The 15988-nt window shown below is 38.8% G+C and overlaps 1 protein-coding gene across 1 annotated transcript in view; it reads left to right on the top strand.

Annotated features, from left to right (window-relative positions):
* The window catches only part of TEKT3 (tektin 3), a 46355-nt gene that overhangs the window by 10148 nt on the left and 20219 nt on the right, over positions 1-15988 (top strand). The window contains exon 3 of the mRNA XM_027626301.2: positions 2159-2242. Within this exon, the coding sequence (XP_027482102.2) occupies positions 2159-2242 (84 nt within the window). The remainder of the gene's footprint in view (positions 1-2158; positions 2243-15988) is intronic.

Genomic DNA, 15988 nt, shown 5'->3' with positions numbered 1-15988 from the left:
CCTGTGCATATGTTATGATTCCTTTTTAGGGCACAGTGAAATGATCAATGAGACCATCTTAGGAGATGGGGTGAGTTTGATTGAATAGAGAAATGGGCCTGAGGTTAAGCCAGTTGTTATGGTCATGGAGGCAGCATTTTAGTTTGTTGCTGGCCTCTGGCTACTGCTCACCCCACCCCCCCCAACCCCGCCAAGTGTGTGATTGAGGGAGGGGGCTCCAACCCCATTCTACCCACCACCATTGAAAGAAGACATTCCGTAATTTGAAGATGCACAAATTACGGAAATCAGAAGGTGTATATATATTGATGAAGCAAACACCATTTTTTTCTTCATGTTTGTATGACTTACTTCCCATGTGATAAACATTTGCAGTAGGTCTTTATTATGACATCTATAGCAGAAGAGTTTAGAAAATTAAGGAGCTAGAAGTCTAGTGGGTTGAAGAGTTTGTTGGAGACCCCTGAACGTTGTTATTTCTTATTGCACACTCCCACCCTGTCCCCCCACCAAACACAAGCACACAAAAATACACACAACCTCCAGAAATCCTAAGAAAGGATTTCTCAAATGATGTCCTTTAAATTAACTTATCATTAGATGTTTTTTAGGATCGGAAGCCCTTCCATACTTTCTTTGTGCTCTGGCTCATTTTGAGGTTTCCTGGTCTATTCTGCACCCCACCTTACCCGCTCCACTTTAGAGTATCCTTAAAATGATAGCCACTTGCCCTCTGAATTTCCAGAGGACATGCAGTTTCTTCCTTTCAGTGAGATGGGTCTAATTTGTATTTTTTTCTGCAATTCTTGTCCAGATGTTCCTCTGTGTTTGAACATTTACTATCAGCACAGTGTAGGAAGGTCCTGATTAAAATTAGAATTAGTCACATAAACAGAAACATCTCAAAAGGGAAAATCCAGATGATCAACTAATATAAGAAAAAAAGTTAAAATTCCCTAATAAAAATGCAAATTAAATCAATGAAGTATCCATCTTTGGCCTATCATATTTGCAACAGTGGAAACTGATGACATCTAGAATTGGCCAAAGTGAAGAAGATGGATACCTTTCTATGTTGCAGGTAAGATGAATAGAATCCTACTAGACTTGGGTTAGTAGAAACTTACAAAAAGCAGATTAGTAATATACATGAAAATAATCAGAGTTCCCCTCAACCCATTAATTCATTTTCCCCTCAACCCATTAATTCATTTTCTAGTAAATGAATTTTACTAGAAATTTTACTAAAATTTACTAGAAATTTTACTAAAAAAATATACATTCATTCAAAGATTTTGTTCAACAATATGATGTCCACATTACACTGCACGTACTATTATATTTTATGCTGAAAACATTCACATTATACAGTCATTCCATGTCATGAAATAATCTTTGAAAAAATTGTTTTAACATTTGCATAATGTTCTTTCATACATAATTTATTGTTAGCAATCCAAGCTGTTTTCCACCCGAGTCATTAGCATGCTTTGTCTCAAAGAATATTTTATGAGCGGGGCTTACCATTTAATGTCAATCCTAAAAAGCATCATGTAAAATTGTAAGGACATTATAACCTCTGTTTTGTTATAAACAACAAAACTGTGATAGGAATATGGCCAAATCATTTTCTACTTTTCTATGTTTTTTCTCTTTAATGGATAAGGCACATTATTTTTGTAATTAGGAAAACAATAAATGGTACTTAAAATAATCACTTGGATTTTTGGCTACACAAATATTTTGGACTCTTTAAGGATAATAATTTGCTTCTTCCTCACTCATCTCAGTAGAAAATATTTGGAAATAATGTTTCAGGATATTATTTCTGTAGCAGAAATTAATGCTGAGTAATTTTCTCTGATGTTAATTTGTAGGAATCAAATAGATGCCATATGCTTGATTTTGTCACCTTTCCAAATTAGAATTTTTTTCCAAATCGCTTTGAAGAGTGAGATCTACCTTTTAACTAGCAATAAGGATTTACTTAGTTGTTATGGTGGGTCTCATGCTAGATTTCCCGCAAAATGGCTTGAAAAGTTGGTAAGTTGGTATTGGGAGTATCTATTGACTTGTTTTAGAACCAAATCCTTAGAGCTGCTCATAGCTGATTTTAGTTACTTTGTATTAGTGCTTCCCATTGTTTGTGTATCTGTAGGTAGCCAGAGAATGTCTGTTTCATCGAGAGAAGAGAATGGGGATTGATCTAGTTCACGATGAAGTGGAAGCCGAACTGTTGACGGTAAGTATGGTCAATAGCAAGAAATGTAGTTGCAAACATGTGCTTAATGTGTAGAAACAAACAAAAATTATGTTATATGAAGCCATTTATAAATAAGTTATAGTATCAAATGTTATAGCATTTAGAAAAGATTTTTTTTTGGTTATAAAAGTAATGCATGTTTATTGAGGGAATTCAAAAGACACAGACTAGGATAAAGAAAGATAAAAATCATCTGAAGCTCAGTTGGACAGAAATCACTGTTAATTTTGGAGAATTTCAGTTTATTCAGAGAATTTCAGAGAATTTCTTTTTATTGATCATACTTAGACACCCTCCAACTTAAAGACACACAAACATGTCTTCAAGATTAGAATTATACTGTATACATAATTTGAATAGTGCTTTTTTTGATGGATAAATGCTCAGTGATGTTTATTCTTAAATATGGTTGTAGGGAAGGCAGCACCATTCTTTTTAAAGACTTAATCTTTTTTAGAGCAGTTTTAGGTTCACAGCAAAACTGAGGGTAAGGCATAGAGATTTCCCATATAGCCCCTGCTAGGGTACCGCTTCCCCCATTACCAACAGCCCCCACCAGAGTGGTACATTTGTCACCATTGATGAACCTACATTGATACATCATTGTCATCCAAAGTCTGGAATACGGAATACCCTCAGGGTTCACTCTTGGTGGTGCGGATTTTATGGGTTTGGACAAAGGTATAATGACATATCCATCATTGTAGTATACAGAGTATTTTCACTTCCGTAAGAATCCTGTGTGTGCTGCCTATTCATCCTTCCCCTCTGAAAGTGCTTTATTCATTTAAGAATTGTGTTGGGGTATTCTTCCTATAGTATTAGATACACTTCTATGTGTGTATGTATGATATGCATGATTTAATGGTTACACTGTGTTCCACAATGTGAAGGCGCTACCATTTAAAAAAAAAATCAGTTCTTTCTTTTTGTTTCTTTTTGAATAGTTAAGTTGTTTCCCTATCTCAGTCCCCCTTTGGTTTTCTTGCTATTATAATAACACAGCTGTGTACAAAAATATTATTATTGACAACTGTATGTGTTTCTGATTATTTCCTTAGAATACTTACCAAGAAATGTAATGGATGGGTCAAAAGGCAGACGCTTTTGGGAAGTTTTGCTATATAGCCAAATTGTCATCCAGAAGCTGATAGCCATATGTGCACTACTATGCTGATTCTCCTGCTAGGCTCCCTTCCATGTCCACCAATTAAATGTGACTTAGGTCTAAGTTCTGTGGCCTTCACTTGCCAGACTTACTCCCACAAGATCTGTGCCATTCCTTAGGATATCATCCACTACATGCTTTGGCCCTTCCTAATCTCTTTTTCAGGCCAGACACTCTATTGTGCATTAGTTCTGTGTCCCTAAGTCCCTGTCAAATGAACTTATGTTGGTAAGCCTGCTACCCTCCCCGCTTTTTTGGTTCATATTCACGAAGCCTGAAAGTGTACTTTCCTTCTACCCCGATGCTTTCCACCTTCCCCTTCCTACTGATGGTACCAAGGTTCTCCTGTTTGTCACTTGTGGCATGGCTTGCTGACTATCTTCACCCTTTGTAATCAGTTTCCGGCTTCTGTAAAATTGTTCCTCTCCTTTCCATTCTGTTCTCTCTTACCATTGTTCAAAACCATCCTTTCCTCCTTCAGAGCTGGTTAATGCGAAATCCCCCAATATCTTCCCTTTACTTGGATCTGTACTACCATTATCACCAGTGGTTCGAGCCGCTAAAAACTCTTCCTTGACTTCTTAATTTCTATGACGTTCCATTGTCTGGCTCTCACTCCTTCTCAGTCCCATTTCCTACTCTGACTTGCTGAATTTCTGCAGCAGGAAATCAATTCACTATCCTTGAACCAGCATGGCTGGGTCCCTCCTGTTTGCCTTTCTGTGATTGGTCCTTGGTAAAAAAAAAAAAAAAAAAAAAAAAATCCTTGGTAAGAAAGTAAATGTGATGAGCTAGCAACTTGGTCATCAGTAATATTATCCTCATAAATCATCAGGGTCCCTTTTAACATTGCATTAAATTATTTTTAGTGACCTATTGCATTATGGATGATAAGCAGAAGTTTTTTTTTTTTTAATTTGCTCTTTGCTTTCCTCTACTGTGTGATCCTCCGAAAGAAATATGCGTGGAAATAACAAATTCAGGAAAGTTTTGGCCACTACAAAGAGGCTATGCAATCTATTTTATAAAAGCCACAGTACCTATTGCTGCCACATGAGTGATTAGGAACAAGATCCTGAATCAAGTAGCTTTATGTGGATGGGTCGATGCTCTGCTCTTTCTTCCTTCCCTACCTCTGATGAATCTCCCATCTTGAAATAATCTGTAATCTACTTTGTCATTCTAAAGGGGGAAGAATTTACCAGCAAATATCCTTTGGCCTCTTCTCACTGATCCTGAGATGTTTTGTATCAAGTAAATTATACGTTGGTTCTAACAATTCTTAACTTCCTCAGAATATCTCTTGGTATTTACAAGAGTTTTTCTTTTTTTTAAACTTTACTACTTTTAGTGTATTATTCTAGCTCTCAAACCTGGCTGCACCTTAGAATCACTTGAAGAAGGTTTTAAAAACATCAACGACTGGGTCCCACACCCAGAAATTCTGATTCAAATCTGGAGTGGGGACTAGGCATTGGTATTAAAAATATTCCCCAGGTAATTTTAATGAACAGCCAGAGTTCAGAACCACTATAAAATATTGTTGATAGAATTAAAAATAGAGTTTCGGGCCAGGAGCAAGATGGCGGAGGAGTAGGAGACCTAGATTTCGTCTGGTCTCAGGAATTCAGCTGAATAGGGATCAAACCATTCTGAACACCTACGAACTCAACAGGAGATCGAAGAGGAGAGTAGCAACAACTCTCTGAACAGAGAAGCGACCACTTACTGGAAGGTAGGACGTGCGGAGAAGTGAGTCCGAGGCTATATTCGGGAGGATAGACCGCGGGGGAGGGGGCCTCCGCCGGCCGCTTCTGGCAAGTGCTAGAGCCGCGGAGCACAAAATCGGACCTTTTAAAAGTTGGCTCGGCTGAGGGACGTCGCTGCAGTGGCTAAGCAGGGGGTGGAACCCTCGCGGGACAGTGTGGTCTCAGGACCCTAGGGGTCACAGAAAGACCGGGGGTGCCTGAGTGCGCCAGAGCTCCCGGGTATCGGAGCGGGGAAGCCGGCTGCAGAGACGGAGCCAAGGCGCGGGCTCTCAGCTTGGGGTGGCCATAAACTGTGATCAGTGACAGCCGGGCCACTGCTCCTCCAGCAGGGACCCAACAAGCGGCAGAGCCGGGGAGACTCCCCTTCCTCCCCCAGGAGGAGCGGCGCGGGAGCGCACCGCAGGGATCTGCTGGGTTTGGAGACTCCACACGGGGTCAGGTGCCAGACATAGAAACGCTCGGTCACAGGCCGGGTGAGCACGGAGTGCGGCCGGAGACCGGGGACACGGGAGTGAATGCTTTTCTCTGGGGGCGCACTGAGGAGCGGGGCCCCGAGTTCTCAGCTCCTCCGGGTGGAGATTGGGAGGACACCATTTTTGCCCTGGTCCTCCAAGGCTGTGCCGAGAGCTGGCAGGGAACAAAACCTCCTGAGGTCAAACCCGAGCAGCTTGCTTAGCCCGGACCGACAAGGGCAGGGCAATTCAGCCTCCGGCAAAGACATTTGGAAACCACAGCAACAGGCCCCTCCCCCAGAAGATCAGCACGAACAGCCAGCAAGCCAAGACCAAGTTTACCGATCAAGGAGAACGGGAGAACTCCAGCGCTAGGGGAATACTGCACATAGAATTCATGGCTTTTTTTTTTTTTACCATGATTCATTCGTTCATCAAAGTTAATTTTTGTTAACTGGTTTTTTTTTATTTTTCTTTTTCCCTTTTTCAACCAACATCTTATCAATCCTTTTAAAAAAAAACATTTTTTATTTTTCATTTTTAGAATCATATTTTATCCCTTCATAGTAGTTACCCTTATTTTTGGCATATATATATAAGTTGTTCTCTCTTTAAAATTTTGAGATACAGTTTCTTCTAACAGATCAAAATATACCCTAAATCACTAGTGTATGGCTTTGTTCTAGTCTCCTGCCTGATCACATTCTCTCCCTTTTTCCTTTTTTTTTTTCTTAAATTTTCTTTCTTTTTTCAAACAACTTCTTATCAAGTCCTTTTATAAAATCTTTTATAATTTTCATCTTTACAGTCATCTTCCATCCCTTCATTGTATCAACCCTTATTTTGTACATATATGTCTTTCTTCCTTTAAAATTTTAGGAGGCACTTTTTTCTAACAGACCAAAATATGCCCAAAATCTAGTGTGTGGCACTGATCTATGCACTAGCCTGATCATATTTGATCATATTCTGCTTTTTTTGTATTGTTCTGTTTTTGTTTTTATCTTTTTTTTCTTTTTTTTTCTCTCTCTTTTTTCTTTCTTTCCCTTTCTTTTCCACTGGTTTCAGGTCTTTTCTGATTTGTATACAGTATATTTGCTGGGGACGTTGTAAACCTATTAGCATTTGGTTCTCTCATTCATCTATTCTCCTCTGGACAAAATGACAAGACGAAAAAAATCACCTCAGCAAAAAAACAAGAGGTAGTACCGTCAGCCAGGGACCTACTCAATACGGACATTAGTACGATGTCGGACCTAGAGTTCAGACTCATGACTTTAAAGATAGTAGCTGGGCTTGAAAAAAGCGTGGAAGTTATTAGAGAAACGCTTTCTGGAGAAATAAAAGAACTAAAATCTAACCAAGTCAAAATCAAAAAGGCTATTGATGAAGTGCAATAAAAAATGGGGGCACTAAATGCTAGGATAAATGAGGCAGAAGAGAGAATCAGCGATATAGAAGACCAAATGATGGAAAATAAAGAGGCTGAGAAAAAGAGAGAGAAACAACTACAGGATCACGAGGGCAGAATTCGAGAGATAAGCGATACGATAAGACGAAACAACATTAGAATAATTGGGATCCCAGAAGAAGAAGAAAGAGAGAGGGGGGGCAGAAGGTATATTGGAGCAAATAATAGCAGAGAACTTCCCTAATGTGAGGAAGGAAACTGGCATCAAAATCCAGGAGGCACAGAGAACCCCTCTCAAAATCAATAAAAATAGGTCAACACCCCGACATCTAATAGTAAAACTTACGAGTCTCAGAGACAAAGAGAAAATCCTGAAAGCAGCTCGGGAGAAGAGATATGTAACCTACAATGGTAGAAACATTAGATTGGCAACAGACCTATCCACAGAGACCTGGCAGGCCAGAAAGGACTGGCAAGATATCTTCAGAGCACTAAATGAGAAAAATATGCAGCCAAGAATACTATATCCAGCTAGGCTGTCATTGAAAATAGAAGGAGAGATTAAAAGCTTCCAGAACAAACAAAAACTAAAGGAATTTGCAAACACGAAAGCAGCCCTCCAAGAAATATTGAAAGGGGTCCTCTAAGCAAAGAGAGAGCCTAAAAGCAGCATAGATCAGAAAGGAACACAGACAATATACAGTAACAGTCACCTTACAGGCAATACAATGGCACTAAATTCATACCTTTCAATCGTTACCCTGAATGTAAATGGGCTAAATGCCCCAATCAAAAGATACAGCCTATCAGATCAGATAAAAAAACAAGACCCGTTGACATGCTGTCTGCAAGAGACTCATTTTAGACCCAAAGACACCCCCACATTGAAAGTGAGGGGGTGGAAAACCATTTACCATGCTAATGGACACCAAAAGAAAGCTGGGGTGGCAATCCTTAGATCAGACAAATTAGATTTTAAAACAAAGACTGTAATAAGAGATGAGGAAGGACACTATATCCTACTTAAAGGGTCTATCCAACAAGAAGATCTAACAATAGTAAATATCTATGCCCCGAACATGGGAGCAGCCAATTATATAAGGCAATTAATAACAAAAGCAAAGAAACACATTGACAACAATACAATAATAGTGGGGGACTTTAACACCCCCCTGACTGAAATGGACAGATCATCTAAGCAAAAGATCAACAAGGAAATAAAGACTTTAAATGAAACACTGGACTAAATGGACTTCACAGACATATTCAGAACATTCCATCCCAAAGCAACGGAATACACATTCTTCTCTAGTGCCCATGGAACATTCTCCAGAATTGATCACATCCTAGGTCACAAATCAGGTCTCAACCGGTACCAAAAGATTGGGATCATTCCCTGCATATTTTCAGACCACAATGCTTTGAAACTAGAACTCAATCACAAGAGGAAAGTCGGAAAGAACTCAAATACATGGAGGCTAAAGAGCATCCTACTAAAGAATGAATGGGTCAACCAGGAAAATAAAGAAGAATCAAAAAAATTCATGGAAACCAATGAAAATGAAAACACAACTGTTCAAAATCTTTGAGATACAGCAAAGGCAGTCCTGAGAGGAATGTATATAGCAATACAAGCCTTTCTCAAGAAACAAGAAAGGTCTCAAATACACAACCTAACCCTACAGCTAAAGGAGCTGGAGAAAGAACAGCAAATAAAGCCTAAACCCAGCAGGAGACGAGAAATATTAAAGATCAGAGCAGAAATCAATGAACTAGAAACCAAAAGAACAGTAGAACAGATCAACGAAACTAGGAGCTGGTTCTTGGAAAGAATTAACAAGATTGATCAACCCCTGGCCAGACTGATCAAAAAGAAAAGAGAAATGACCCAAATCAACAAAATCATGAATGAAAGAGGAGAGATCACAACCAACAGCAAAGAAATACAAACAATTATAAGAACATATTATGAGCACTCTATGTCAGCAAATTAGATAACCTGGAAGAAATGGGTGCATTCCTAGATGTGTATCAACTACCAAAATTGAACCAGGAAGAAATAGAAAAGCTGAATAGACCTATAACCACTAAGGAAATTGAAGCAGTCAACAAAAATCTCCCAAGAAACAAAAGCCCAGGGCCAGATGGCTTCCCAGGGGAATTCTATCAGACATTTAAACAAGAATTAATACCTATTCTCCTGAAACTGTTCCAAAAAATAGAAATGGAAGGAAAACTTCTGAACTCATTTTATGAGGCCAGCATTACCTTGATCCCCAAACCAGACAAAGACCCCATCAAAAAGGAGAATTACAGACCAATATCCTTGATGAACATGGATGCAAAAATTCTCACCAAAATACTAGCCAATAGGATCCAACAGTACATTAAAAGGATTCTTCACCACGACCAAGTGGGATTTATCCCTGGGCTGCAAGGCTGGTTCAACATCCGCAAATCAATCAACGTGATACAATACATTAACAAAAGAAAGAACAAGAATCATATGATCCTCTCAATAGATGCAGAAAAAGCATTTGACAAAGTACAGCATCCTTTCTTGATCAAAACTCTTCAGAGTATAGGGATAGAGGGTACATACCTCAATATCATAAAAGCCATCTATGAAGAACCTACAGCGAATATCATTTTCAATGGGGAAAGGCTGAGAGCTTTTCCCCTAAGGTCAGGAACGCGGCAGGGATGTCCACTCTCACCACTGCTATTCAACATAGTATGAGAAGCCCTAGCCACAGCAATCAGACAACAAAAAGAAATCGAAGGCATCCAAATCGGCAAAGAGGAAGTCAAACTCTCACTCTTTGCAGATGATAGGATACTGTATGTGGAAAACCCAAAAGACTCCACCCCAAAACTGCTAGTACTCGTACAGGAATTCAGTCAAGTAGCAGGATAAAAAATCAATGCACAGAAATCAGTGGCATTCCTATACACCAACAACAAGACAGAAGAGAGACAAATCAAGGAGTCGATCCCATTTACAATTGTACCCAAAACCATAAGATACCTAGGAATAAATTTAACCAAAGAGGCAAAGGATCTGTACTCAGAAAACTATAAAATACTCAGGAAAGAAATGGAAGAAGACACAAAGAAATGGAAAAACGTTCCATGCTCATGGATTGGGAGAACCAACATTGTGAAGATGTCAATGCTACCTAGTGCAATCTACACATTCAATGCAATCCCCATCAAAATACCATCCACCTTTTTCGAAGAAATGGAACAAATAATCCTAAAATTTGTATGGAACCAGAAGAGACCCAGAATAGCCAGAGGAATCTTGAAAAAGAAAAGCAAAGCTGGCGGCATCACAATTCCAGACTTCCAGCTCTATTACAAAGCTGTCATCATCAAGACAGTATGGTACTGGCACAAACACAGACACATCGATCAATGGAACAGAATCGAGAGCCCAGAAATGGACCCTCAACTCTATGGTCAACTTATCTTTGACAAAGCAGGAAAGAATGTCCAATGGCAAAAAGACAGTCTCTTCAACAAATGGTGTTGGGAAAATTGGACAGCCACATGCAGAAGAATGAAACTGGACCATTTCCTTACACCACACACAAAACTAGACTCCAAATGGTTGAAAGACCTAAACGTGAGACAGGAGTCCATCCAAATCCTAAAGGAGAACACAGGTAGCAACCTCTTCGACCTCAGCCGCAGCAACTTCTTCCTAGACACATCGCCAAAGGCACGGGGAGCCAGGGCAAAAATGAACTATTGGGATTTCATCAAGATAAAAAGCTTTTGCACAGCAAAAGAAACAGTCCACAAAACCAAAAGACAACCGACAGAATGGGAGAAGGTATTTGCAAATGACTTATCAGATAAAGGGCTAGTATCCAAAATCTATAAAGAACTTATCAAACTCAACACCCAAAGAACAAAGAATCCAATCAAGAAATGGGCAGAAGATATGAACAGACATTTTTCCAAAGAAGACATCCAAATGGCCAACAGGCACATGAAAAAGTGCTCAACATCGCTCGGCATCAGGGAAATCCAAATCAAAACCTCCATGAGATACCACCTCACACCCGTCAGAATGGCTAAAATTACCAAGTCAGGGAACGACAGATGTTGGCGGGGATGTGGAGAAAGGGGAAGCCTCCTACACTGTTGGTGGGAATGCAAGCTGGTGCAACCCCTCTGGAAAACAGTATGGAGGTTCCTCAAACAGTTGAAATTAGAGCTACCATTCGATCCAGCAATTGCACTACTGGGTATTTACCACAAAGATACAAATGTAGGGATCCGAAGGGGTACGTGCACCCCAGTGTTTATAGCAGCAATGTCCACAATAGCCAAACTGTGGAAAGAGCCAAGATTTCCATCGACAGATGAATGGATAAAGAAAAGGTGGTATATATACACAATGGAATATTATGCAGCCATCAAAAGGAATGAGAGCTTGCCATTTGCAACGACGTGGATGGAACTGGAGGGTGTTATGCTAAGTGAAATAAGTCAATCAGAGAAAGACATGTATCATATGACCTCACTGATATGAGGAATTCTTAATCTCAGGAAACAAACTGAGGGTTGCTGGAGTGGTGGGGGGTGGGAGGGATGGGGTGGCTGGGTGATAGACATTGGGGAGGGTATGTGCTACGGTGAGCGCTGTGAATTGTGTAAGACTGTTGAATCACAGATCTGTACTTCTGAAACAACGCAACATATTTTAAGAAAAAAGAAAAAGAAGAAGATAACAGGAGAGGAAGAATGAAGGGGAGTAAGTCAGAGGGGGAGAGGAACCATGAGAGAGGATGGACTCTGAAAAACAAACTGAGGTTTCTAGAGGGGAGGAGGGTAGGGGGATGGGTTAGCCTGGTGATGGGTATTAAAGAGGGCACATTCTGCATGGAGCACTGGGTTTTATGAACAAACAATGAATCATGGAACACTACATCAAAAACTAATGATGTAATATATGGTGATATACATAACAATAAAAAAATTAAAAAAAATATTGTTGATAGGAATTAGTGAAGACCTAAATGAGTGGACATATCATGTACATGTATTGGAAGACTTAAATAGTGTTAAGGTGGCTGTACTTCTCAACATGGACCATAGATTCAACAGAATCCTTGTCAAAATCCCAGTTGACTTCTTTGTAAAAACTGACAAGCTGATCCTGAAATTCACATGGAGATTCAAGGGATTCAGAATAGCCAAAATAATATTGAAAAAGGAGAAATTCAGAGGACCCACACTTCTTGACTTAAAAACTTACTACAAAGTTACAATACATGAGACAATAAAGATAAACATATAGATCAATGGAATAGAATTTGAGAATCCAGAAATAAACCCTCCCTTTTACAATCAATTCATCTTCAACAAGGGTGCCGAAATGATAACTGGGAAAGGAATACTCTCATGAACAAATGGTGATAGGACATTTGGATATCTGTGTGCAAAAGACTGAAGTTGGACTTTGACATCACACCATATATAAAAAATTGAATAAAAGTGGATCAAAGACTTAAATGTAAGAGCCACAATTGTAAAACTCTTAGAAGAAAACATAGGCATAAATATTTGTGACATTGGAGTAGGCAACCCTTTCTTAAATCTGTCACCAAAAGCACAAAGTACACACAACATAAGATAAAAGGAATAAACTGATCATTACCAAATGACAAACTTGGATGCTTCAAAGAACATCATCAACAAAGTGAAAAGAAAATCCATAGAATGGAAGAAAATCTTCTCAAATCATATATCTGATAAGGGACTTGTGTCTATAATATATAAAAAACTCTTGAAATTAAAGCTAAAAAAACCCCAAATAACCCAACTCAAAAAGGCAAAGGATTTGAACAGAGAGTTCTCCAAAGTGAACATACACCTGGCTGATAAGGGCAGTAAAAAATGCTCATCAGTAGTTCTTCAGGGAAATGCAAATAAAACCACAATGAAGTACCACCTCACACCCCTTAGGATGGCTATACTTAGAAACACAGATAATAGCAAGTGTTGGTGAGAATGTGCTGGTTGGGATGTAAATGATGCACCTGCTTTGGAAAATGGTTAAACATAGAGTAGCCATATGATTCAGTAGTTCCACTCCTATGCATCTGCCCAAGAGAAAAAAAAGTACATGCCTACACAAGAACTTGTACATGAATGTTCATAGCAGCATTATTCATAACAGCCATTTAGAAACAACACAAATGTCCTTCAGCTGATCAGTGATATGTAAAATGTGGTGTAGCCATACAATAGAATGTTATTTAGCCATAAAAAGTGCTAAAACATTCTACTACATGGATGATCCTTGAAAATTTATGCAAAGTGAAGAAGTCAGGCACAAAGGATGGCACATGGCAGGATTCCATTTCTGTGAAATGTCCAGATTAGGGAAATCTATAGAGACTGAGTAGATTAGTGGTAGCCTCAGAGAAACAGGCTGAGGAGATTGGAAACGGGGTGACAGTGAAAGGGTATGTTGTTTTTTGGGAGGTAATGAGGATGTTCTATAATTGGTTCTGGTGATGGTTACATAACTCTGAATATACTGAAAACCATTGAATTGTACAGTCAAATACATGAGCTCTATTGTACATGAATTATATCTCAGTAAATCTATTTTTTAAACAACCACCACCACTGCTTTAGGGGTTTAGTATTTTCTAGACCAGTAGCAGAGGTTACTTTATCTCAAAATAACTAAATCTGCAGTTAAAGTAATGGTTTGTCAACTGAGGGGTGTCTTGATCATTGCCAATTAATTCAAGTAATGAGTCTATCCTTAGCTTACTCAAAGTAGTGATATTAGCATATCTTTTAACCAACACTGGTCTAATTTTTTTGAATAACTAAATAAACATTGGCAAAGAAAAGAAGTAGCCTTAAAAGGCCTGCTTTTGAAGAAGGTGGCCACATTGAAATATTTTCTCATGAACTCTGTTGACTTTTACATTCAATCAGTGATATTCACCAAATTCTTATAGAATGGCTTCTCTTGGGGGATTGATCAGGGTACCATCTTTTTGTCCTCCTAGACCAGGCTAACTCCTTGAACTTTTTAAAGCCATATGAACCTTGAGTACAGATTAATAGATAAATTAACAGTGGGAGACAATTCCAAAGGTAGGCATTCCCTATTTCCATGAACCCTTCTGCCCCCAACCATCTGACATCAGAGGACATTATTTAAATTCAAATATAGAAATTATTGTTGAAGAATATTTTTTATAATAAGGGTCTCATTAAATGCATTTTTTCCCCCATTAAAGTCCCAGACATTCCCACTACATGCATTGTGTATACATAGTGTAAAAGCTCACTAGGATTTTGGGTGTTAAGTAGTATTTTCTAAGCAGCATTCCCTGCATCCTTTGGCAACACTTTAGCGAAATAGCTATACACACATCAAGCCATAGAGAAAGATGAAGACTGAACAACACTAAAAACAAAGACTGATACACAACCCACTGTGAGAATGTGTGAGAAACCTTTGCTACCTGTAAGGGCAGGGGGAACCTTGATGACAACATGAGGTGGGAAGTAATTTTCACTTATTCCATTAATTCAGAGGACCAAAGAAGGAGTCGGTAGGGTTATCACTGAAATGAATTCCAGGCATATTTAATATTTTTATGTGAAGCAATAAAAGAATAAGAAGACTATATAGTTGAGTAGTAATTGATATTGGAGTGGAGAAGGCCTTTAAAATCAAATGAACAAAGTGGAGATATTTAATAAATTTGACATCATAGAAATCATGTATGTCTAAATATCGAACTCACTATGCAAAAATAGAAGACAAGGGACAAACTGGTTAAAAATATGCATATATTTTTATATTATATATCTATGCTTACATTAATGGCATTTATGATGGGAAAAGATCGAATTTTAAATAGAAGAATCCTTATAAATTAATAAGAAAAAAACAACAGAAAAAGCGCAGAAGCAGGTAATTCGTAAAAGAAGAAAATTGAATGATGAACAAATACATAGTTAAAATATCAACCTGCAGTTAACCCAGTAATGGGTATTAAAGAGGGCACGTATTGCATGGAGCCCTCGGTGTTATATGCAAACAATGAATCATGGAAAACTACATCAAAAACTGATGATGTACGGTATGGTGACTCACATAACATAATAAAATAAAATTAAAAAACAAAAGAAAAAAAATCAACCTGCAAATTTCACCAGGTTTGTTGTTTGGGGGAGGGGTCCTATCATGCTGACAGAAATGGAGAGGATTTGGTAGTGACCGCTTAGTAGGTGAGGAGAGGAAGCGTACTCTCATTTATTGTTGTAAATGGGTACAGCTTCTCGGAAGGGCAATTTGGCTGTATTTGTCAAAACCTTGAAAAAAGGCATACCCCTTTGGTGGTGTCTCAACATTTACTGAGGTTGTTCATCATGGTATAGTTCAATGTCGTGGGAAAATGTTCAAGTTTAGAATGAAAAGGTGGGGGGACCTGGGTGGCTCAGTCGGTTTTAAACGTCCCACTCTTGATCTCAGTTCAGGTCATGATCTCAGGGTCATGAGATTGAGCCGACACGGGCTTGCACTCAGTAGGGAGTCTGCTTGAGATTCTCTTTCTTCCTTTCCCTCTGCCCCTGCCCCTGCTCTCTCTAAATACAGAAATAAAATCTTAAAAAAAAATAAAATGAAAAGGCAGGCCACGAAACAATACACATAGGGTGATCCCTCTGTGCTTGAAAAAGTGAAAACAGTGACCATGTGCACTTCTTAAATGTCTTCTCGGTGCTATTTTGAATTTCTAGACTTTCTAATGTGAATATGAATTTCAGAGGGCAGCGAGAAATGTTTATTTTTTTTTTAAGATTTTATTTATTCATTTGAGACACAGAGATCCAGAGCGAGAGAGCATGAGCAGGGAGAGAGGCAGAGGGAGGAGAAGC

The sequence above is a fragment of the Zalophus californianus genome, chromosome 16 (genome assembly GCF_009762305.2).
Source record: "Zalophus californianus isolate mZalCal1 chromosome 16, mZalCal1.pri.v2, whole genome shotgun sequence".
NCBI lineage: Eukaryota > Metazoa > Chordata > Mammalia > Carnivora > Otariidae > Zalophus > Zalophus californianus.
Note: the sequence above shows the minus strand (reverse complement) of the source record. Positions and strands in the feature narration are given on the sequence as shown.